We start from the raw sequence: 26079 nt of genomic DNA on the forward strand, positions 1-26079 counted from the left end.
GTCAACTTTAGGTCAGTTTTAGATACTGTACATGCAAAAATAGATATGTCAGCCAGTAAGGTAGACAAGACTTCCTGAGTTTGTTTCCTTTCAGCTTCTTGAGGCCAATATTAAAGGTATTAAAGAAAAAGTGTCAACTAAAAAAATGGTTCTAACACAGTTCTGGTGATCACATTTTCTTCCTCCCCCAACATACAGAATACTCATTTGTTTATAGTACCACCTCTAACATAAGTGTTTAAGTTGCAGCTGTTTATTACTGAGAACACTCAACTAATGTTTATTTGATTATTCATAGGACAGTCACATTAGCCCAGTTAAAGCATTAATAGCTATGTTAAGCATTAATCTTCATCAGTAAACTACTAAAGTATTAGTAACTGTAGTAGTATATTACTTGCAACTTAAATACTGAAACCAAGACAGTGTAGATTGTGAATTTATGTGACGTTTTCTACACTACAACTTTGTAAAGGGATACCCTCTTAGTAGAGCAGGAGATACACATAAGGGCAATGCTGAAGAAGTTGCCACTCATTGAAAGATGCTGCTGTCAGGAGCCTAAATTAATGCAATCTCAGGACTGAAACAGAACTAGACTAACTCACTCACTCATGCAGTGATCAGCTTCCCTCCACACCTTCACTTCAGCACACTATCCAAAAAGTTACCATGAATCCCTTCCTCTCTGCCCCTGAAAAAAGTAGTTTGAAAGCAAGGAGTTAAAACATTTAGAGTACATACTGTTTCCCAAGGAGGTAAATCCTAAAGCTACTACTTAAAAGCAGAAGACAGGCATTTTAATTGTTTAAGCATTACAGGTTAACATGACTGACTTCTTGGAGAAATGAATCAGGAGAAAGGATCAGTATGAAACCATGGCTTCATGAAAAGCAACCCGAAGTTTTAATAAATGAAAATAAAGATTCACTAGATGAGAATGCCACAGCATAAGAAGTCAATACTGAAATACAGGTCAAACAGTATTTATTCTTGCATCAGTTTTAGAGTCTATAACAAGGATGTTCAGCAACACTCAAATGCCAATGCCTACCCAAGCACATGGAAACCCTTGGAGTTTGTCCCTCCAACCTATTGGTAAAGTGTCAACAACTATCTGAGCAACAACTAAACAAGTCACACTTCAGATTTGTAAAGAAAAGTAGAGGCATCTTTCAAGTTCCTTGCTTCAACAGGGAAGGAAACCTCACTATAGAGAAGCAGCTTACCAACCAAAGTTCACGCACAGTTCCTTAACATTGTAACAAAATGCTTAGATAACTAACTGTACCTGATAATTATTTAAGGTCACATTTTTGCTTTCTTGTAGTATTTTTACCAATTAAAAGCATATAAAAAGGAACAGAACTGAAGCTGGAGAACTTAATGTCTTAATAGCTAAAACAAAGTGCAGACTACTGGAAAAGTAACAAAGCCATCTACATTTAATATGTTCCCAGGTCAAAAATTTTTGTCAAGTACAATACTAATAATCTCTTTACAAACTGTGTTAATGCAACCACAAGTTGCCGGGCATAATGTTCATTTTTACAGAGATTTTTTAGAACTGGAAACATTTCTCTAGGAAGTCAGGCTGAATCAGGCTTTGAATTGGATTCAAAGGCTAAGAGAAAGATGCCATTATTTGGGGATTTAATCATGTTCATTTGAAAGGTTTTGTTACCTTCTGATTGTACTCGGATATCCTTGTGTTTTCTTCATACAAAGGGGACATGGCTGCAGCCTTCCTCATGCCCATTTAGTCATATCTCATTTCAAGAGGAGACTTATATGTGGCACACAATTGTTACCTAACTGCAACCTAGTCTTAAAGCAGCTTCAGCCTCCCTGTGTTTATAAAATGTCTACCATCTACATAGTCTCTTTGTACACAGAATAGTTAAAGCCACTGTAAAAGTAAGAGTTACAAGGCAAAAGAAATATATTATACACCAACTGCTTTTATTTAATTTCAGAAACCGTTCACAAGATGGTAGAAAAAACTTACAACCACTTCTAATTTAGTCTTCCATTGTTCCCAGTCAGCTCTAAACCCATTATGTGCAAAGCCCATTTACCATGCATCTAGATGATAGATACAGGCTATGAAATTCTTTATTCTACTTGTAGCAGCTTATGCAGGTGCAGCCAAATACCAAGCCTCAGGACAAATTGTACACAAACTTTACAATGTAGAATTTGAATTTAAAATATGAAACTTAAAATCTACACAAAACTGGTAAAAATCAAGCACAGATACGAGGACAAACTTAAAACCCATGTGAAAAGGAGTCTCGTCTTCCTTTCAAGTGCTTTATTCTGCTACACAGTCAAAATGAAGATGTAAGCTTGTGGTTAGTTTAAATTACACTCTGTAGATACTATAGACCAATTTAAAAGTTACACATACAGCAATAGATGTCCATTGGTTCATCTGGATTACTTATACAATCCAGCTGGATTGTTGAAAACAAGTCAGGCAAAATTTCAAAGAAAATCCTTGTGCAACTTTTTAGACAAACGTTTACTGATGGGCACACTGTACCCCAGGTCCATGATGGCTGCTTTCTTCATCAGAACTATCGTTATAAGCTTCACGTCTCTGGCCACCACCTGAACCACGAGTGGTATCAAATTCCTGAAGATCTACCTCTTCTGCATCACCAATTACATTGGGAAATTCTGGTCTAGCTGGCAGAAGATCTTCAAGTTCCTGCCCCAAAAAAAGAAGTGTATTCAGTACTGCATCTACAACTGCTAAATAAAGTGAGCAGTTTCCCACAACTTCAAGACTCCCCCTCTCAGAGCAGGATTGGTTTAGAAGTCTAAGCTGATGTAAACCGTGAAGTGCATACTCATTTAAAAGTATCCAAAATATTTGTATCAACTGGAAGACGCCACTTAAAGAAAACCAACAGCTCCACATATCATCAACCAAAAGTGCAATCAGTAAATACAGTTGCACTCTGAAAACTTATCACACAGCAGCAGGAAGATTCTTCCTCCTGCCCTCGTCTGCCTAACATCTGCACAGCTCTTAAACGTAGGTTCCATAAATTCATATTCCAATGGGTACTTTCAAGTTACACGTTGCCCACAAACAGCGTTACAAGAACAATTGTACTTGCATCTAAATTTAAGCACTGAAAGCAAGCACGTGAGGAACAACACACGCACTTCGCATACACTGTCAAATAAGGACCACCACATTATGCTTGAAAAACTACTTACTGAAAGCTTTTCTGGGCTAATCCAGTTATTTTCAGGAAACTGAACGTCAAATTTAATGTAAAGATCCCCCTTCTCAAAAGGATTGCGATACTGTGGCATTCCTTCACCTCTGACTACGCGAACACAACCTGTAATTCAAAGAGAAGTAGGCTGGAGAGTGCTATTTCATAACAGATCTTCCTCTATACAATTCTCTTCATTTCTCTAGCCTAGGTTCAGTTAACAGGACAACAAGAATGGGACTAAGTGTTCAAGAATCACAAAAGCATAGTCAAAGAAGTCCTTATCAGGTCAAGCTTACCTGGTTCAATTACTTTTCCAGGAGGATATTTAACCACAATTTGACGTCCATCAAGGTGCTTAAATGTGAACTGAAATCCACACAGTGCTTCGACAAGTCCAATCTTGTGTGTCATATGCAAGTCATTCCCATCGCGCTGGAACACCTAAAAAACAGGGAGATATCTTTTCTAGTCCTATAATCATATCTCCACAAGACTCATTATTTAGAATTTATTATTATTTATTCTTAAAATTCAATGTCAGAGCAACAGCCTTTGTTCAAAGTTAACTTGATTCTGTTAATTCAAATAGCTTAACATGCTTGGAAAGTTTGTGCATGCTCGGAAAGTTTGTGCCTGATGAAAGCATCATCTAAGATAAGGCAAACCACACTATATACTATGATGGACGGTTCAAACTAAACAAGAAGGGCTGTATAGCAGCAGTGCTCTCTTAGCCCCAAGATCTTCTACACAAGCAACCTATAAACAAAACTTGTAACAGTTTGACACTACTTTCCCTGCACCAGGGTACAAAAACCCACATCTTTGTTTCTCAACGTTTAACTAGTCATCACGCATATCTGCTTCAGCCAACATTATCTACAGCAGGGCTTTGATCAATTAGTCCACAGCTGTCGTAAGTGATCTTTAAGCCATATCACTCAGGATTCTTAATCAGAGTAAGTGTAAGCTTTATCCACTGGCAGAACCATGACTCCCACCTCAAGGGAAATTTTAAGAACACTAAAAGTCAGTCTAGTTTTACTCACTAGGACACAGGGAACACTATTTTCCAGAACTGTTAATACTGTAAAACTAGATGTACTTCATTAGAGGACTAAGACAGAAGTAGCATCCACCATCTGGTATTTGATGCCATCATGCACATCTGACTGTTCTGTATGCTTACAGACTGTTTCTCCCTTATCATAGTCAGAATCAACTGCGATGCCACATTTCAACCAGTATTACAGAAGAAAGAAGAGAAGAATGTGTAAAGAGCTATGCAAAACTGACTGACAAATTAGCAGTCCCTGACACAGCTTTGAAAAGCTTGCAAAGTACCTAATTTTCAGATAACCAACATTATATCCTTAATATGTGACTGGAATTTAAATTTGTACCCAATGCTATTCTTTATCTCGCAACAGAACTTCCCCCACCACCATTTCATTCAACATTTTTTCCAGAGTATAACACACAAACTATTTCTTATTTCAACATAGTAATACCTGGCCTTTCTAAACAAAAGCATTAAAAAAAAAAAGCAGCAGTCACCTGAACTCTGCCCTAAGGGAGTTTTAACACAGAAAAATATAAAATTGCAATATTTAATTCAAAAGTGCAATGTATATACTCCAGAATACAGTAAGCATAAGCTTTAACAAACTAGAATAAAATAATCGTTTTGTTTTTTTTTAAATGACTCAGTAACATCAGCATTCTGTGTTATATTTCCACAACCACAGCAGCAGAGATAGAAAGCACCATCTCCAGATTTTAATAGGAGTTCCCTGCCATGTCACAAGACATTGGAAAAAAAAGCAACACCTAGCATTTTGTTAGTGTCACAAGCAAAGCAGATTGAAGTTAACATCCTGAATGGCTCTTCACTGCATCCATTGTATCAAAGTCAGCCTGAGCTTACCTGAGAAAGCTACCTTTTATTAGCTTTAAGAAGCACCAGAATCCAGCATGTCCTCTGGCTACAGGCTTGCAAAGTTTTTTCTGGCTCACCATGAAAGCCATGTTACTTGCTATAAATCTATTAAAAGCTATTCACCATCTCTCCCAGAGCTGCAACTATATGAATTACTTTAAAATGAACAGCCATCTATACCACTTAAAGACTAGGATAAAAGGCATTTAAAATATAAACTCAAAAGCATTACCTCATTCTCTTTTTCTTGGAGTAAGAGGACAATATCACCTGGTTCCACACCTGGAGCCTGATCTGCTTCTCCACTAAATGTAATTCTTTGTCCATGTTTCATGCCTTTGTCTACATGGACTTCAAGTATTTTTACCTCTTTGATCACCTTCTTCCCTTCACATTTTTTACAGCGGTCTTTTTCATTAATTACTTCACCTAAAGAAAGACAAATTTTGAGTTCAGAGATTTCCTCATAATTGCATCCGATTCTGAAGACAAACTATTTTACAGTAGGCTAAAGAATGCATGCAACACAACTAGTAATTTAGATGTTGCTTTATGAATTCCTCACAAGCGGAAAGCCAGGCTTAATTTACCCTAGCTGGAAGAGGGGGAAGAAAAAATTAAAAAAAAAAAAAAAAGCGGAGTGGGAGTGGGTGGGAATACAAAGATACACATAACCTTCCAAGCTGTCTTATCAAGGATTTTGAAAAGTAAGAGTGCTTCAGAGAAAGGCAAAACAAGACTTTGTCTATAGCTCCTAGTGTTCCTTACATCTTAATTTGACTCCTGTATCCTTACCACTCAACTTACTATTCTTAAAAAAAAAAAGCCTACTTTTCCATTCCTTGTTATGCTGGAGGATGACAGCTGTAACAGAAAGGATGAAGCTAAAACCGAACTGAAGCATCTCCCCTCCCTTAAAAGAACACAAATTTCAAACTATTTCAATTAATTTGGAAGCTTAGTTCCACTTCTGTTAACAACAGTGAAAAAAAGATTACTGGGTTCTGTTCATTGACAGCCACATTTTGCAGTATACCACCACAACGAAGTACTATGTAAATGCAGCAGTAGAACTAGAGAGTCTTGCATTCAAAATGGGGGGAAGAGATCTGGTCAAATCAAAGTTTCATGTAAGAGCAACATATAGGTTTTCCCACAGAAAGGATCTAACATTTTCTGACACATAAGGGATTTCACTTTCGTACTCTGAAACTGAATAGTTTTTCACATTGTCCGTCACCTCTAGCAAGGCAATTACTTTTTCCAGCAAAATAAAGGATGACTATCCAAAAACAGCTTAAATTCTCTGTTCTACTTCATCTTTATTTTTCAAGTAAGCTATTGTCTTAGTAACTAAAATATTAGGCCACATGCACTGTACAATTTCAGTACTTATTTCCAATACTGCTCTAAGTGTTACAAGCAGATGCACTTGGCTTAAGACCTTAAACTTGCCAGCTTACACCACCTTTCTGTGAAACAAAGCATAACGTTATGATGCAGTTGAAACTACTAAATATGTAGGTTAGGTATGTGAACTGTGAAAACAAGATGTTCAAGACAACATCATTTATGAAATGTTTTGACTAGTCACAAAATACAACTCGTTGTAATTTCTGAGTATTGTGAAGAGTAAAATAATCCACAAGGTGATGTTACTACTTTGCAAACTGCGGAAGATGTAAAAAGGAATCACATGAAGTGCAGATCATGTGCTGAACTTGTTCCCCCAAATGCAACCAATTCAGCAAAAGGTATCTTCTTAATTTGAAGAAGTTAAAATCCAACTTTAGGTTTCCATTTTTAACCTAAACCTGTCCTTGGATATTAGGAGACTGCAAAAAGACAGTAAGTTCCTAAAACAACAAAATCTTGGTTTTTACTTTAACACAAGAGTAATAGCAATAAGTAATATTCACATCTAAGTGTTTTTATAAACAACCAATCCCTACTGTTCAAGCTTCCAGGCTGCTTTTCAGTACATTAAACACTGTAAATCTTGCTGTTGTTCCAAGTAAAATGATTTCTCCATGTTGACATCAGATTGAGAACCAACTGACTAGATGGGAGCAAAACCATCCTGCATAAGTTCCTCCTGAGATTTAACCAGGAGGTTGAATCCAACTAAATGCATTTAGTAACATAGAAGAGCTTGGCCTACCTTCTCCGTTGCAGTCAGAGCATACAGACTGCATCTGCTGAACCATTCCAGGAGCCAGCTGTCTGATCATGATACGTACACCTCTACCCCGGCAAGCATTACATTTCTGAACGGCTCCAGCCTTCCCTCCCTGCCTAGAATAGAAAGCACCAGTTGCATGAAAAATAAGTTTTTCAGAAACATATGACAAAAAACCCCCTACATCAGTAGGTTAACATGCCTAATTGCACTGCCAATTATAATTAGGTTCTCTCCTCCCCCCTTCCCCCCAAACAAAGCCCTTGAATAGTTCCAGTTCCATCAACAGTATCATTCAAGTTCAACAATTTTCTAGTCTGAGAACAGGCTCCAGTACATCAAACACTGATAAAGATCTGACATAAGAGATGCTTCATTACACTATATGCCAACAAAGCAACCAGAGAACTCAAAAATATAAACAAACTTACCCATTGCATGCACTACAAAGGACATTCTTGCTAAGTTGTAGCTTAGTTGTCTTTCCATTATACAGATCTTCTAAAGAGACTCTACAAAATAAAGCATTTCTCCTGGGTTATCATTTAACAACTTACTTTCCCCATGCAATTAAAATACTTGCCTAGGACAAATTAAAGAAAAAACAGATCTTCATAAAAGGACTAAATCTGCTATTAAAATAAGATTTTTAAAGCACCATTTTAGTTTTCACAAGGAGTCATTAAAAACTATTCCATACATATGAATATACACATGTAATCCTGAATATAGTTTCAGAGAAAAGCTGTAATTTAATCAGAAGAAACCAGATAGGATTGCTTGTGTTTCTCAATAGGAAACAAGTTGATCTAGCATTTTAGGTTTTATTATATAGTCATAGTTGATTTTTTTTGTTTTGTTTTAGTTCTACCAGGCAGGTGAAAAACAAACCTCTAGACAGTCCTGACAATATTTATAGCATGCGTACATAAGAACACATACTACTGTATTGGGCTTTCCACACAAGATAGTTTAGTGGGGAGGGGTTAGCATGTCCCCAAGGCCACTTAATTCTTTAGATTTGTTCATGTTTCAATTTTTTTAGAAGCTCTTGAATACACTATCAGACTCCAATAACCTTCATATATTGATAGACGTTTATGAACACATTTAGTGTTTCTCCTAAAAGGGTTTGTTAGTGGATAGAAATTTCAACTCAATGTATTGAGAAAAGGTTGCCTGGCATCAGTGTTTACAAATAACAACAAAACCAAAGATAGTAATACAGCGTGCAGTACTAGCTACTAAACTACGCAAGCATGTAAAAGTAAACAGACTTTACTAAGGACAGTTTGCCAACCACAGGAAAGATGCAGCCTAACTTAAGAACTTAGAATGGACCTGCTCAGCAGGCAAAAAGCCAGTCATGACTGCAAGCAGAGATCTACAAAACACAATTAGATGTGATATTCAAGCATAGCTTTAAAAAAAAAAAACAAAAACCACCAAAACCAAACCCACCACACACACACTTTGCCATTAATTATGCAGTTCAACTTTAGTTCCAGGTGGTATTATGCTAAGAATGCAAGTCAGCTTAAGTCCTTCCAGAGCCTTAATACCTCTGCTTCCCTAAGAATCCACCTAATGAGTAATACTTGGTTGTTGAATGCTTTTTCAGATTAGAACTTCCAAACATAATTAAGGGGCAAAACCAAGGAAAATAATGCTAACAAGGTATATACAGGCTAATAACCAGGCAAAGCAAAGTATTAGGTAGTCTATAAGATTAACCAATCATGAAAAGTAACTCAAGATGACTGCCTTCTAGGCTACGCAGGACATGCAGGTCTGAAAAGTAGGTGCAGACTGCAGAGTATCTCAACTGAGAAGCGTATCAAGAATATAAACTAGCAGAGTCAAGTACTGATCAGGAAAGCTTGAAAGTACAAATTGCAGTATCAAGATACTCACTTGAGTGGATGCATCATATCTTCTCCTCTTCTTCTACCATTACGACTTCTACTCTGACCACCCATGAAATTGAACAATCCACCACCAAAGATATGGGAGAAAATATCGTCCATTCCACTGCTTCCACCACTACCTTCTCGAAGACCCTGTTCTCCATATCTATCATATAACTCACGTTTCTCTGGATTTGACAATACTTCATAGGCAAAGCTTATTTCTTTGAACTAGAAGAAGAACAGAGTCAAAACAATGCATGATAATTTAGAACTTCAAGGGAACATTTTACTACTGTTTCTTGCCCAGCATGAACACCCGGTTAAGAAGGTACACAACTGAACAGTTTTCCACCCTCCTTCTAATAGACTTAGAAGTCAGACTTGGGCTTAGTTGTGTTACCCCTTATCATAAAATATGACATTTTATTGCAAAACTTTGTTGACTTTGTTCTTTACTGTGCCTAGCATAAGACAGTTTTCTTACAAACAAAAAAAAAATCCAACCAAAGAAGAAAACCCCCAAGTACACAATATTGCAGTAGCCAACAGGCAAAAAACCCGAACAGTTACATACTAATGGCAAAGACTTCAAGATATGTTAGGCACTTAAAATACACTAACAATTGAGCAACTTACTAAAATGCATATTAATGTGTTTGTCCTCAAAACAAACCAATATCTTTTCATAGTCACCTCTGCTCACCTCTAACAACCATTAGAACTTCAGTTCTGTTAAAGAGAATCAGCTGAGTCAACTTAATTGGCATTTTTTTAATTGCTATTAGCATAACAAATCTAATTCAACCTTCCCACATATGTAATTTGTTTTATGCTACAGCAGTTTCAAGAACCTCCACACTTACATTTTTCCACGTTGGAAAAACTTGGAAAACTGACTATCTTTTTCAAATACCTACGTAGATGCCAATGCCAGCTGACATCATCTCGGCAGATGAAGAGAGGCAGTTTTTCCCTCAGCATTACCTTCTCAACCAATTTGACCCAGCCAACTGCTGCATTTTTTCACGAAGTACACTGGTAGATTTTGAGATTGGGAAGAAGTAGACAAGACAGGGTTCCCTCTCACAATTACTATTTTTGAACAACTTGTAACAGCAAGCCCCCAACACCTGTATTTGGTCCCTTAGCTGCTACTGTAATAGCAAACTTCAGGAGTTTAAAAAAAAAAAAAGTCTTACTTTGTCCCCTGCATTTGGATTCTTATCAGGATGGTATTCCTTGGCCAGCTTTCTGTATGCCTAGTTGAAAGAGGTACAAAATTAGTTTAAAATTTTGATTAATCAGTTCTTTTCTGAGAAACTCAAGTAGCATCTTCAGGAAGAAAGAAAATCTTAATAAAGCAAAGTAAGAAAATGAGTGTTTTGAAATCACTCATACATTGAAATGATACATAAAAAATTCTGACATTGCTATATGCATAAATTAACTACACTTGGATTTAAACACAATTATAGCACACAACAGCTAGAACTTAACTTACAGGAAGAATCACACTGGACTTTCATTAAAATTACTCACTCTATAGAATCCACTCAAAACCTACAATATGACAATTTAAGCTTCAACCCATTTGTCTTTCACCTCAAGTACAGCAATACATTAACAACAAAATGGCTGCCTCAGCTTCTCATTCAACTCTATCAGTCAATCCTCACAACAATCATTTTATTCTTCCTTTCCTATCAATAACGGAAGATTTAATCTCACTTTGAACTAAATATATGAGTTACATGTGCAGAAACATACAGATCATTGCTTTTATTTAACTTATTGTTCTAAAACAGTAGGGGGAATAAGTACAGCCAAATGAGTCCAGAAGAGATTTTTCAGAATGGTTTTGTTTGACCAGTACTTTGACTCTCAGGACCATCACTTTTTCTACAGCAGTAGTTCATCTGTTTTGCTTATACTTTAGAGGATCAAAGCAAATAACAGGACAGGCAGAGACTTTTCCTACAGTTTCAGTTTTTGACAGTAAAGACCTCAACTCTTCCTCCGCTCCACCTCAACACACCCCAGTAACAATCAGGGGACAGATATTAATAAATTACATAGTATACAATTTTTTTTTAATTATACATATTAAAAAAGCTACAGTGATGCAACTGCAAACAACTGAAACACTGGTTCTTAGAATGGATTTTTCAAAAGCTCTATTTCTGTAGAACTGAGCATCTAAACTAGCTCTTTAGAACTACAACGTTAAGAGAGCTTTACACACAAAGCTTTACAGAGATTACAACTTTCCATTTTGTACTGGAACAAATATGATTCCTTTTTTGTGTCTGCACAGTTACTTCTCTTTACTGATTATCTTGAAATACTCTGTACTTCTGCATGCAATCAAGAAATAAAGTTTGATAAGGAACTAATGAAACAAAAATTGAATATTGATATTACAAGTCAAATATTCTAAACCACAGTAAGTGTAAATAACAAGTCATAGGTCTTATAGGACAAATTACCCATCAGTAACAAAGCATAATCTTCCACAAACCTACATGTTCTGTAATAATAATGGATTTTCCCCACATATTTTAAGGAGTCTAACCAAGGGAAAAAAAAAAAAAACAACAGAACACTAAACTGAAAACCTACACAACATTATCTCACCAGGAAAAAAGGAGCTTGCACGGTGATCTTTAAAAAGAGAGAGCACTCATGTCTTTGCTGATAACAGCATTCCAGTTTAGAGCAATTCTTAAGACTACCCATGGCCCAAAAGGAAGCTACCACTATTTATTTAATGAGAAACGGATCCAGAATCAAGGTCTACACTGGCACCATATTATAACTTCAGTAAAAATTAATTTAACTAATCAGTGTTAAAGCCTGTTCTCTCAGACCCTTTTGACTAAGCTATTACCTATTTGTTTTCACCTTCCTATACTGTTGTATAGGTTAAAATACAGGATTGAGAGATCGCATGGATGCTTTATTAGTGACAATAAGATATAGATGAACTTCTTGCTGTTGCAGGCAGTCGGAAACTTTACATTCCATGGTAAGTCTAATCTGTAGCAATTAATATTGAGCAGCGCAGGTTATCTGAGTAGAAAGCTGCTGTCAGTTTTTCATTCTTACAGGACACGGATATCTTCAAGAGAATTCAGTAAGAAAAAAGATATTCTACTTGATTGTGTTCGGTATACACATACACAATCTTCTCACCGCATGCCTTCCACCTCTAACACTATTTCAACACTGCAGTTGCCTATCCCTGCACAAATTAGGCTACCACATGCATGATGGGTAACGCATAGTTGTTAATACCAGCACCACCCATCAGCGGAAGCAGGTCACTGCTAGTAAACTGTCTAGTTAATTATCCTCCCTCATGTGTAAATGGTCAATTTAGAAAAAAGTGATTTATACACTACAGAATGAAATGGACGTAATGAATTGTTATACTGATGACCGGGCTCCAAGTTTTCACCTCGCTTCTTTGTTTACCTTACCTTGTCACATTCGGCCAGGGAGGGATCAAATATGTGAGCAAAACGAAACCTCGCTAAGGGCTACACGTGGGGCAGACAATGGCACCAGCTAGAACCTACTGGTCCTTCACGAGGATTTGTACACCCAAAAAGCCTTTCACTGGCTGCGAATACCGCTCTGCCGCGCGGGAGGGACGCGGCGCTGTGGGGGCGAGACGAGCGGAGTCCCGGTGGCGCCCGGAGCCGACGCGGGACCCGGCGGCGCCGGGCCGGGGACACGGGGAGCACGGCCGGGCCCCGCCGCTCCCTCCTCCCGCCGGCCCCCCTCCCCCCCGGACCCTGCCCGCGGCCTACCCCGCGCCGTCGGCGCCCGCCCGCAAGCCGGGCCCCAGCGGCTCCGCGGCGCGGCCTACCCCGGAGGGCCGAGGCGGCACCGGGCGCCTTCACCCGGCGCCGCACCCTCCCCCCCCGCAGGCCTCAGCCGCGCGGCCGGGCAGGCCGCCGCCGCCGCCGCCGCCTTCAGGCCATGCTCCCCGCGCCCAGGGCCTTCCCTCGGCGCCTCTCCCCTTGCCCCCCGCCTCAGCCGCCCCGCGGGGCCCTGCCCGGCGGCGAGCACACCCCCTCCCCCACAGCGCTGCCGCCCGGTCTCCCCGGGCGCCGGCCGCCGCCGCCGCCCCTCCCCCGCACCTTCTTGAGCTCGTTGTCGGAGGCCCCGGGCGGCACCCCCAGAATGTCGTAGAGCTTCGTGTCGGCCACGTTCGCCATGGCGGCAGCGGGCGGCGGGCGCAGGCCGGAACGGGCCGAGGGGCGGTGAGGGCGAGACCGGGAGCAGGACGAAAGCCGCCGCAACGTCACGCGCAGATGCCCCGCGTCACCACGCCGCGACGCGGGAGGAGCCCGCCCGCCCCCTTCGCCCTTCGGCGGCGCGGCCCCGCCCCCTCGGCCCACTTCGGGCGCCTGACCCAGTTCCGGCGCGGCGCGGCAGGGGGCGCTCGTGCCGGGGGGGGGGGGGCGGGCCGGGCCGGGGGCTCGCGCCGCCGACCCGTCACCGCCGCGGCCGGGAGGCGGGAAGAGGCTGTGAGGGAAGAGGAGGGACGCGGGCGTGCGGTGCTGAGGCGGGCGGCTGTCTGCCCCGAGCAGGGAGGGGGCGGCGCCCGTCCTGACGATTCTGACGGTTGAACCGGCGTTCCGGCAGAGAGGGGAGCACTGCACGTGAAAACAGTATCTTCAGCTTTCCCCCGTCATTTCGAAGCCTGAAATTGCAGGGCCTGTGTGCGTGCTTCCCCGGAGCCCTCCGCCTGGTGCGATTTCTCCTTGCTCCTGAAGTACGTCGCTGAAGTTTATGGGGCAAGGGGCACTCGTGCACCAACCTGCTGTCTAGCCTCAAGCACCAACGTATTTTTCTTCAGGGATGTATTGCTAAGGCTTCAGTAGTTATAAATAGCATTGGTACCCATCTGCTCCGTTTTTGTGTTTTGCTCCACTTCTGGGATCTTAAAAAAAGCACTAGTTGCTATGCTAGGCCTAAAGTGACTTAGAGGAGCAAAGTGTACTTCTGTGGTGCAGGGGCCCCTAGGCCCACCACTTTCAGCAGGCAACTAAAAAGCCCAGTTGTGTTTAATTAGAGGTTTGTTTCTTAAAGCCTGGCCAGGAGAGCAGCTACTGAGCCTTTCCTCAGGTGTGGTCTCTTGGTTGTTAGCCCCTCGTTAGGCAGGGGCTGCCAGAAGGCTCTAAAAAGCTGTGGCAGGCACCTGGTTGAGAAAGATGGGGTGGGGTCTCTGCAAGGGCAGAAAACCTAAAATAGTTTTCTAGCTGTTCTGTGGGCAAGCCCAGGGTGTGCCTGGGAGAGGGTGCTCCCTGAGGAGGTAAGCAAGGCTGAGCTCTGAGAAGAGTCTGCTGGGAACAGATTGGTGACCTGGCATGTGACAGAGAGTGTAGAAAAGGCACTTTGAAGTAATTCATGGATTTGTGGGGCAGAAACTTGAATAGGCCTCTTGCCTGAGGGGAGCAGGTCTGAGTGCTCAAAGGCTTCTTCCCTCATTGTCTGTAGGGGAGTTCTTCATCTTTAGTTCCTGGACACAGCTTGTGGTTGCAATGGCTGTATTGGGAAAGGCAGTCTGCTGGTGGCTTCTCTACTCCTTCTTAGGCTGGTGTTTATGGGGCCCTAAATTCTATCATTGTGTTTATTCAGTCTGGCATGATCTGATTTAGTAGATGATGGTAATACCTGCCTCTGGTGTTGCAGGTGTGGCAGTAGTCAAGAACTTCAAAGGAAAATGGAGACTAGTTTTGGAGGGAGAAAAACAGTGGCAAGGCAGAGAACAGCTACTGGAAAGACAATCCTGTGGACTGTAATTATTAGTCTGGTTCAGAGATGTGCGGAAAGAAAGGGAAAAAAAACTCATAAGGAGAGGTATGTTTCTTTGGTATTTTTGGAGGCTGTGTGTACAGCCTTTGGTAGTTGTATGGCTTAACATATGTGGCTAAAGCCAATAAGGCTTCACAATTTGGTTTACCTGTATTTTGCACTACTTGGCTTCATCTTTTATTTTGGCAAGGCTGAATTCAGCTACTCTAAGAACTGTCTGGCATGCATACCTGGCTTGACTATTTTGTATTGTGCTCACTTACAGACTGATATGTTTCTAGAGAAGATTTTTTTTTTTGTCGTACAGGATTTGCTTTTTAGTAGGCAGTCAGGTAGGAAGAAATGTTAGGCGTGTGTGGAGGAACACTTCTTTGCCCTACAAGTCAGACTTATAATTTTAGGAGTTAAGCAGAATCAGCCGAACTGATCTAAGTAGTGTTTAAAATACCATAGGATAGCATTTATATTGTGGCTTTGCATTTAAAAAACCCAAAACTTAAAGATCTGAGAAGGTGAGCTAGCTCAAACCAGTGGGGTGCCATTCATATCTATGCCTGTAGGGGTGAAGTTCACCAAAAGTATGATTCAGCCTGGACTTACTCGTCTTGTGAGCTGAGTGGCTTGTTTGCAACTCAAGCCAGAATGTGAGCCAGCAGATTGATGGATAGTAGGAATGGTAGGTGAACTTGGTGTATCAGCTTGAGCCCAAGCTAAGGAGGCAGTTTGGAAGCAGTGCTTGTATATTTTCTTCTGCCTTGCCAAAACATCCTTGTTACTACAGGCCTGTTTTATGTCTTATACAAACGAACCATGCAATAAATAATAAGAAAACTCCTCTGGGATGAAACTTTATATTTTACTTTGAAGGGGAGCTAAAGAATCACAAGCTTGGATGATTACCTTTTTGTTAAATTAAAATGCAGATGAAAGGCAAGATAGTTTCCTCTTCCTGCGTACTGCTTTTGCCATTGACTTGTGAGTTGTATTGACAGAACATGTTAGGCACGCAGCTGAAATGTTGTGTCCTTCCTCACTTTTTTGTTAACACTTGCACGTTGTCTTGGTTTTCTTTGTATGTCTTTTTCCATTTTATTAATTATTCTCCTCCTCCAGATATGAGCTTATTAATTTAGTTTCTAATGTTGTTATTATTATACAATGTGGTGAAAAGCAGTTGCTATATGAAGTTTTGTTTGTTTTTAAATAGACTGCACAATTCTTAACTCTTTGAGGTGTTGTTTTGGCCTTACACAGGCACTAAAAGGGATCATTCAAATTCAGTTCTTGTTTCAGACCTTTTTTGCATTGTTTATATGAAACATTGATTTCTTTTTTTAAGGTGAAGTGTTTTACAATGCTTCCTTAGAAATCAAATAAGCATTGATTATGTTTATCACTGGAGAATTGGAAAGAGATCAGTTTCATGTTACTGCAAACAAAAAACAAACTCCAAGTTTATTTGTCAAGTTTATTTTATGTGTTTAACATTGTCTTAACATGAAAATATGAGCAGGTGTCACTGATTCCTGCTCAAATCTAGTACTATACAATCAAATTTAAATTAAAAAAAGTGTTCTGTTTACCTACTCCTGAAGAAGAATGCAGTTACACTTTACAAAAATTACAGAGCCTACATGGCCGTTGCTCTGAACCTTTTTAGTATCAACTTTCAGATAAGGCAGTTGGTGTGTATTGTGCTCTCTGTCTGTCTGATTTCTAGAATTTTTCAACTATGGAAAGAAAGCAAGCAAGCCAGTAAAGAACAAAGAACCTGAAACTTGTAGAGAATTTTAAGACTCGCTAACTGAAGAGCCTGTTAGGAAGTGAGCAGCTGCCTGTGCTGGCAGGTGTAGAAGGCACAACCAGGATTTTTGTGCCAGCCAGCTGTTCCCTTGCTGGTCAGGAAAAGCGCCCTGCCTGCCCCTACCCTAATTCTCCTGACCAAGGAAGCAGGCTTGAGTTTTATGATATGGTCAGAACAACAGGTTTGGTTTATTGTCCTGCCCCAGTTGTGATGAAACCTAGGGCTGGCTGACAGGTACCTCTGTGCAGCACCAGTAATACAAGTTGCATACCTTACTCCTTTTGCCCTTTCCTGGCCCTCCTTTTTGCTGTCCTTGCACCTCTGTTTTTCCATCCCAGTCTCCTTCCAAATAAACAACTCATCCCGAATTACTTATGCCCCATTGGTCCTAGTTTTGCTACATCTGTATGCAGATTTGGGTTACTTAGATACTGTTACTTAAGTAATCTCAGCCTTATTTGGTATTACTGATACGGTTACCTCGGTGCTGTTGGCCTTGCATGACTTTACTCCCTAAAAGGTCCCTAGTAGTCCCTTCCAATTATCTCTGATGTCTGGCAATTTCTCCTGTAACTCCCCCTTAAGCACCTGTGGGATCCAGCCACCCTCACAGCACTATCTATAACTTTTGTCACTGTCTCAGTGTTATTTGTAATTTCTAGTGATATTTTTTCATGTCATGTCCGGTAGTTTTCCACATCTTGTTCAGTTAACTGAATCTCATGCCAAAACATAGTGGCTGACACTTGCTTGCAACCCTAATTGAGCATAGCTGAATAACTGATAGAAAATCAGAATATTAAATACTTGCTTTTAATGGAGTTTTTGTTCTTTTTATATATATAAACATTTAAGCACTATGCATTTTTTCATTACAAAATGAAAGTAGACATCAGCAAAGAGGGGAATATTGGCAGCTAATGTCATAACAAGCTCAGAAGACTGTACTGTAGGAATCTGTTAAGGGGGGGGAGGGAGACAGCTTAAGGGATTTTCCTTCTGAGTCAGCAAGAAGAAGAATTTACGTAGTTCCACATTTTTAAACCCCAAGTTATCCAGGCATGCCTTCATACAGGCTGTTGTCAGAGATCACAGAGCTCCCAACAGATCTCATGTTAGCAACTTGGGGGGGAAAGGGGTTCTTTAATTTCATCCTCACTGAAAGATTTCTGTGTGATGAACAAATGGTGTTCAGGGTTATGTATAGAATTTTTGAAAATTGGGAGGGGATCAGAAAAATCTACAAAGAAAATTCATCAACTTTATCTTTTCTCTTCCCAATAAACTCTTGGTCAGGTACCTTCCTCTGTGAGCCAGAGCAAGATAAATAGGAAGTTTCAACTCCAGTTTGACATACATTTTCTGAGCTAAAGTTATGAAGTACTAAGTTAGATTATCAAGCTGAATTTGTAATGGTCTTTAGCAAGGTGGAAAGCCTTCCCCCCCCCCCCCCCCCCCCCAAGCTCAGGAGAAAGCTCAAAATGATTGTTATTTTATCCTATAGTAAGAGTTGGATGAGTAAAGAAAAAAAGGTGTGTGTACATAAAAAAGCAAAAAAGTGTTATATATGTGTGCATATATGTATTGAAAAATTGACATTGCAAGAAGTTTCCTTCTCCATTTGAGTTGTTGCTACTTGGAACCCATATCATTGGTTTCTTTGTAAGCACTGTACTAAGCAATGTCATAGAATAAACTGTGTATTTGCATCCGTGCCTATGTCTTAACACTGGATAAGCATTTAACACACTAAGATTCCAACTCATTATTCTAAATATAATTTTTGTTATTATTTGACAGTTTGATTATCTTATGTGTTTGCTTTGGCTTTTCTTGTTTGTTGTTCCTCATGTGCTAAAACTGTGCTTTGGGGGGATTTTTGTGGACTGCAGAGCTTATTGCGATAGGAGCCTGATACAAGTGTGTTATATGAATGTCAATAGCAAGGAAGTGTTGTGAAAATTAGCTTGGATAAGGAATCTAAGGTTTAGCTTTGAAACAAAAAGGAGTGGTTGTTTAGAAGTTTTTCTTAATGCCTTTTAAAGAGATTCATTTAAGACTTGAGAATGTTTGTGGGAAGTTTTCAGTTGGAAAAATAAACCTTTTCCAAGTTTAGGTTATCCAGTGAGAGAGAAACGCCATGTGGTTAACTGGCAAAGAGAGCAAGGAGTAAATAGTACAAAAATTTATGCACAATTCAAGTGTACACTTGATTTTTGACAAAATAATTTCTAAATTTTAAAAACATCATTTTTATTAAACACTCCCCCCAACCTTTGCTCTATTACAATTTTGGAGGAAAAGGAAAAATCATAATGCTGAAAAAAATCAGCCAGCCCTGTTGTGGTCTCTATTATTTAAATTCCTAAATGAGGTCCAGCTTCCTTCTTTTACTAATGTAAAGATCTCAGTGTTACTGGAAATTGTACTAGACAAAATGTTTTTAATAAGGCTTGTCTTTGGAAAAAGTGTTTTAGTTTATTAGGATGTATAGCACATGTACCAGCTGAGATGTGTGAGTAAGGCCCTTGACATAGTGTGAAGAGGCCTTGCCATCTGTTGTTCTCTTTAGTTATCGTGTGTTGTAATATAATGGAATTATGCTTGCATTCACTATTTTTATATAAGAATTTTCTTTTTTCTAGTGTGCAGCAAATCCAGTAGTATTTGATACAAAATGAGTGCCTGAGCTTGTAAGTATCTGATCTTTTAATTTTACTAACAACTTAAATTCACTTGCAGTTTGAGAACTCTCTACGTGCATTACTCAGAAGTCCTGCTGGTTGTGTAGACTTTTGCCCTTAACTCTGTGTGGAGTGGGAAACAAAGGCATTCTTAAGAGAAAGGCTACATTTTGTAAAACACATGCAAAACCACAATCTCTGTATACAAAGACAGATTTACACAGGTGCTATATTTTAATGCTTAAAATTTGGATGCAACTAACGTTTACATGTTCTTGAACTATATGCTTTTAACAATCTGTCCTATTAGGTCCTGTTTGCTGTGCAAATATTCTCTGTGAAGAAAATATACTCTCCTTTACTACTTCGTGTTGTGTCTATTCTTTAATTGAAGGCCTATTCTCTACAAATGGCTTCACTTCAAAGGAGAGTAACAAGGACATTTTCTTGTCACATAAATGTAAAGATACTGTTGTTATACCTCTCTGTTAACATTTTTCCTGAAGTATGTCGCAACTGTTACAAAATAGACTAGGCCCTCTAAATGTAGGCTGAGAGGGTAACAACTGTGAAGTGAAGAGTGGTAGCTAGGTAGTGCTGAACAGACTACAAAGGTTTAAGCAAGGATGAAAGAAACCATTGGAGAAGGTAACTGGGGACAAACAGCAGTTGTTTAATGTTTACTTAGGAAAGAAGACTTACTTCTGAGAATCACCCTTAGATAATTCCTGCTGCTCTAAAGAACTTGCCCCAATTATGTGTTTTGGTTAGTGCTTTAATAGAGCACAGTAGTTATCCCTTTCATGAGATAACTGCTGTATCTCCAGCTGAAATGTGAATTGCAAATGAGACAGGAAAGGGGAGGAGTCCAGACAAAAGGGGACTGCCAAGGGAGTCTGGCTTTTTTGTGTGCAACTTTCCTATCTTTTAAATGTCATTTAAATCACCTGTATTATGTTGGACATGCAACCCAGCATATCAGCAAGGTATTGGAGATTTCTTCCTTTTTTCTTCCTTATCTCATCTCTGTAAGGAATAAGGGAATTCTGCATCTGATACCTGTGAAGAAAATGGTAAGAGAAAATACAGAAATGCTTAGGGCCACTTTGTTTATCTCTGCAAGTAGATACCCATTGCAACCCCCTGCAAGTTTCCACCAACATCCTGACTCAGTTTCCTCTAGCATAGCTGTCTCTAGGCAAGCACCTGCAGCCAGTTTTTTTGCATCTGTTGAACTGGAGATGGGGATCACTTACAAAATACCTATGGGGGGGGGGGGGGAGTGAGCGAGTGGCCGTGTGGTGCTCAGTTGCTGACTGAGGTTAAACCACAACACTACTAGAGGTCTGAGGCTTGAGAGAGACTTTTCTCAAGGCCAGAGCTCTTCCCGGAATGCTTTCTAACCATCTCTTATTAAAGCTAAGAATGGTTCCTTAAGATCATGTGCCAAAAAGACTGCTATCATCAGGTGGTATGCTTTGTCTTATGTTACATGCTAGTGACTCCCTTTATGAGAAGTCTGTGGTAAAGGACTTTAACTCCTGTCTCTTGCTGCTTATTGAAGCAGGAAAACTTTTTTCCGGATCTCAGAAATTTTCCATGTGGAGGTTAAGCAGAGGCAAACTGTTTCCGTGTTGAGGAACGTGCATATTCCTAGTACTGTGTCAGAAGATCAGGTAATGTACTGCTGAAAATAGTGTAGGGTGGCCATGCTCTCTTGCAGAAGTCTTCCTGTTCTGCCTTGGTTGTTGGAGAAGTAGTCATCCTAGTAAAAGAACAATTATCGTGGTTCATCTTGGATATCTTCAGATAAACTTCTGAACTTTGAAATCTATTATTTCTATCAGTAAAGAGACTAGTCCCCCTAAAGCAAGATGAAATGGGCATACTTTGTTTCTGAATAAAGTTGAAGTATGCAGCTCAACGAACATTCTTTTGTTTCTCATTTTTACTAGCAAATCTTGAAAAAAAGGGGAGAAAAGCCTGGTATCTAAAGTGCGGCACTCTTCCCAATCTAATTTTTGTTGTTGGTTGGCTTTTTTTTTTATTTTTAGGTACTGTATGTGTTGTGACAGTTTGGGCTGCTGCTGCTGACCTTCTCAGAGTTGAATTCAGTTGCCTTAAGGTTATGAGCTTCCTTATCTTCTGGTTACTGTTTTGTCCTTCTTAATTCTTGTCTCCTGTTATTAAAGGAATTATTTTCTTCTGTGTCTGTATTCTTGTAACTGCCCAGAGAGCATAGCGGTAGGTAAACAAGGGAGAACCAGCTCGCGTGTGCTGTGAGCTCGCCTCGATTTTCACTCCGCTGTTCCTGGGCTGCCTTTCTTGCCACTGGAGGGAGCTTTTGCTTGGGAAATAATCCTACGCCCGCCTGTAACGTGCCCCTACTTAAAAGTTTTCTTACAAAAAAACCGAAAGAACACAACTAAAACCTTCACTTTTTCAAACTAAACAGTTTTCATTAAAATCACTCATCTGAAATTGTCTGTCAGTTATGACAGAAATATCAGGATGTTGAATTGTTTCCATAGTAACTTGAAAATAGGTGCTTAGGAACACAATCTACTAGACTGACAGTGAATTAAATTGGGAATAATTTTGGTAATTATAGTGAGTTTAGCGGGACTTCTGTGAATTCAATGAAGTGTCAGTTTGAGCAAAATCTGCTCCATACTGGCTGGTCAGACAGCTCTGGTTGTTGGTTATATTGTACTATGTGGGGAAACCTGTTTGAATACAACCCAATGCTTCCACTTTGGAGCTGGTAACAGAAATAACAATGAGAAGATTAAGGTCATGCTTTCAAAAAAAAAAAAAGAAAATAATACAATCTTAAGCTTATAGGTAACGGCTGGAAAGGAGGAAAAAAGGTTTGTAAATGGCGGACAAATTGAAATCGGAGGCTGACATATTTGCCATACATCTTTCAGTAAAAGGAAAGTTTAGGTAAGTGCTGTGTCATGAAGAGTGGCAGCCAAAGCTACTTTTCAGTTTCGTTTAATGCCAAGTGTAACCATCTCTCGTGAGTATCTCATGAACATAGCTAGGACTTGTAACACCCTGTGTCCTTTAGTAGAGAATACAGCTTTGTGTGTCAAAGGATTTCTTCATTTCCTAATCCATCACCGAGGAAACAGGAAGAAAAACTCACTCCTTTAAGAAGTGTAGAGATTATCTCCTAGGGAACAAGAAATAACTTTATGAAGAGGCCTGTATCTCCTAGCCCTCTTTTATGTTACTTAGGTGATTGTTACGTGGCATAGTTAATCAGAAAATAATTTTGAACTTGAACACCCAAAATAAAATTTTCTGTTTTCCTACTGGTCTCATTGGTAAGAATTAATGAAGACAACCTTTTCTATTTTGCAGTTCTATAAACTGTGAATAAATATTTTGTGGGGCCTTCAATTTAACTCAGAAAATGGAACTAAGGAACTAATTGGAAGACAGAGGAAGATTTCACCTGGTATCCAAGAAACACATTTGGCAATAATCCTGGGACTTCTGATTACTAGCTGAAAGGAAAAAATTATTTAAAGTACAGAATAGACCGAGAGAAGCTTTTTCTGTAGTATTCATAATTGTAGGAATGTTGTCTGTCAATTAGCAGAGATAAAGCACTCTGCTGTCAAACCACTGGATGGGGAAAAACAGAAATTATAGAGTAAAAAGTCTGAGGGCAAAAGATGATGCAGATTTTTAAATTCTGTTATTGTGTGTGTACATTTAAAAAATGGACAAAGTAACAATTTCAATAATATTTTAAAATACCCTATAGAAACCACACGGCTTATTTCTGGCCGTTAATATCAGCAGATATTTATGGTGGCATCCCAAGTGAGCTATGCTCATATAGTTCACTAAGAAATGTGACCTTTTGATTCTAGTGTTATGGTATGTGATTTGCTGTGGAAATTTTTACTTGTAGGAGGGTAGGTTAGCATCACCTCAGTAAGTATAATTTCAAGGGAGTTCAGGTATTGTGGACAGACTTTTAAAAATACATCCTTTCAAGAGAGTCAGCTTTACTCTTTCATCTTTCATAATCTATATAAAAATACAGCTAAGATTTGTGGACAGATCTGCTTTTTATTTTGATATTCCATACAACTTTGTCAGATGATTTAGATTCTGTACAGGAAAAGCATAGAACTAGTGTAGGAGTGGTTGCAGGCTGGCTTCCTAACTACACTTACTGAACAGTGAAGAAGAGCTTTTTTGACCTGCATATGGGAATACAGTATGTGTGTTGCTAAGTGTGTGTTACCTTACTAAGCTTTAAAACAGTTTGGCTTTTTATATGGGGGGTGGGAAATATCTGAAAGCTCAGGGCCTTTCAGTTCTATTAGCTAAAACCAGAAACAATCACAATTAATCAAACAAACTGATTTTGCCCGATCAATGAAATTACAGTACCTGTAATGGCATGCTGACAATTAAGTGAGCAGCTGGCTCACACTGAGTGATAATCTCAGAAATAAGATGCCCTGGTGGAGGTAAGGTCTCATGACAATAAATATGCTGTTTCCAGATGGAGAAGTCAGTAATGAGCCCAGATGCCCTCCAGCATTGCTCCAGCTCACAAACATTCTACCTTCAGCATTGCCTTTTCCTGTCAAGTGCAGGAACCTCTGGCCAATAACAGCTCAGTGCTCCTGACAGGAAGCATCTTGGCTAATGATATATGACAAAGGGGTATATACTAGCACTGTCATAACATGTAGGAGAAGGAGACTTCCTTGCCAGTTCTGAGCTGACAGAGAGGGCAAAGAGCCTAGCTGCAGCACAGCATGAGCTAAATCAAGTAATAGTTTTCTCCTACTACTGGCAAAAGCTGTATCAAAAGAAGGGTGATATGACTAGAGGAGATCAATAGGGGAGGGAGTCATCCCTTACAAAATGATTTAGTAATTCTTTGGAAAGAAAATGTGCTGTGTTAGTCCTGAAGACAAGGTATAAAATAGAAATAACTACATAAATGTGAAGGATTTTGGTTTTTCTTTTCTGTAAGTATTTGCATGAAGTCTTGCAAAGTTAAGAGTGTGCTTGGAGCATGCCTGCATATGTCTCTCTTCCCTCCTCCCCTGCCCCCCCGCTAGTTGGCCGGCAATGCCTTTTCTTAGTTAGTTATGTATCTCTGCTGAACAGAGATGAAATTACCCAGCTGAACTGAATATTGAGTAACTAGGCTGGCTCTCACTTAGGAGACTGTATGAGAACCTCTGTCTCTGGAACAAATGTATTAGCCAACTGTTCAAAGCAGAAGATGGTAATGTGGGTTGTAGAGTACTTTACAAGCAAAAGAAGATTTAGGGGTTTCTAAATTTTGAGTAAACACCTACCTCATAGGGTTGTGGTGTCCTAAAGAGATGAGAAATCATAGCAGACTGCTTTTTTTTTTCTAAACTAGGATTTTAATCCTAGTGTCTGCTGCTATCCTGAACAGTTACACTGAGCTACTCAGACCTGTGCACTAAGATTCGCATCACTTCTACACAAGCAGTAAATAACTTATTGTTCAGAACAGTAGTGAAGTGATTTAAAATAGTTATCAAGGTAGCTTAAGATCTCTTGCGCAGCCAGCTTCACTTCGTTCTTCACTCCAGCCCAATATCACCATGGATAGTAATAGCAAGATTTACGTCATGTATATTTGTTTTGTCTTACTATAGTCAATTTTTCTTCCAGTAAAAATACATCTAATAATTTAAATGTTCTAACCTATACACTGCTGATAAATTTATACTAACACTGTTCAGATTAAAATTTTGCTGGAGGTAATAATGGGGAGGGCAAGACTGAGCTTTTTTACATTTTACATTAAGTATGAGAAGGATTAAGCAGCTAAATGATGCTTCCGCTCTTGATTTCAAATACTGACAGTCTAATTTCTCTATCTATACTAAAGCAAATTTCTAGTTTGAGATTAAGATGTGTTGTATGTACCTACCTGAAAGCAAAAATTGACACTTACGTATCTTATTAATATTAATCGGTGAAGTCTTAAAATTTTGTAATGGATTAGGCAATGAGTAATTTTTCCTGTTTTATGCATGAGTAGGGTGAGACAAAGAAGCCATCTTAAGACTCTTTGTGAAGATCATACAGAAAGTCTTTGTAAGAAAAAGGATATTGGCGAATATTTCCTGTTTCTAGTCCTGCTACTCTGAGCACTTGCCCATGCTATTTCTTTGTCCTAGCTGGTGAGAATATATACATACATTGAGCGTGCCTTCTCGGCTGCTTCAAGGAAAATGAATACATTTGATATATGTACTCCTTAGACCACACAAATGCTGCCCAGAATTGACCTGTTGCTTCCAACAGGTTCTGAATGAACCAAGCTTATAATGAAAATATTGGCTAGAACACTTTTTGCCAGTTATTCTCAGTCTTGGGGTTGTGATGGGTATGAATGGGATTGTAAACCCTGAAAGAACTTATGCTGAAATTTTGGGGCAAGTAAGGTATCCATAACTGCAAAATTAAGGGTTTGTAACT

At 39.6% G+C, this 26079-nt stretch overlaps 1 protein-coding gene across 1 annotated transcript; it reads right to left on the minus strand.

The window, feature by feature from the left end:
* Nucleotides 1-1941: 1941 nt before the first annotated feature.
* DNAJA2 (DnaJ heat shock protein family (Hsp40) member A2) lies at nucleotides 1942-13581 on the minus strand. Its single transcript, XM_076349237.1, has 9 exons — nucleotides 13410-13581; nucleotides 10464-10523; nucleotides 9269-9492; nucleotides 7786-7866; nucleotides 7337-7470; nucleotides 5408-5604; nucleotides 3533-3677; nucleotides 3232-3359; nucleotides 1942-2713 (listed from the first exon to the last, which is right to left on the minus strand). Exons 1-9 carry the CDS (start codon nucleotides 13485-13487, stop codon nucleotides 2525-2527), a joined length of 1236 nt encoding a protein of 411 aa, XP_076205352.1. The 5' UTR covers nucleotides 13488-13581; the 3' UTR covers nucleotides 1942-2524.
* Between the last annotated feature and the right edge of the window lie 12498 nt (nucleotides 13582-26079).

This window comes from Aptenodytes patagonicus, chromosome 11 (genome assembly GCF_965638725.1).
Source record: "Aptenodytes patagonicus chromosome 11, bAptPat1.pri.cur, whole genome shotgun sequence".
NCBI lineage: Eukaryota > Metazoa > Chordata > Aves > Sphenisciformes > Spheniscidae > Aptenodytes > Aptenodytes patagonicus.

Coding starts and splice junctions, on each gene's coding strand:
- DNAJA2 (XM_076349237.1), bottom strand. CDS start 13,487: ATGGCGAACGTGGCCGACACGAAGCTCTACGACATTCTGGGGGTGCCG. Junction 9,493..10,463: donor ATCCAAATGCAGGGGACAAA/GTAAGACTTTTT, acceptor TTCTTCTTCTAG/TTCAAAGAAATAAGCTTTGC. Junction 7,867..9,268: donor GATATGATGCATCCACTCAA/GTGAGTATCTTG, acceptor TTTATTTTGTAG/AGTCTCTTTAGAAGATCTGT.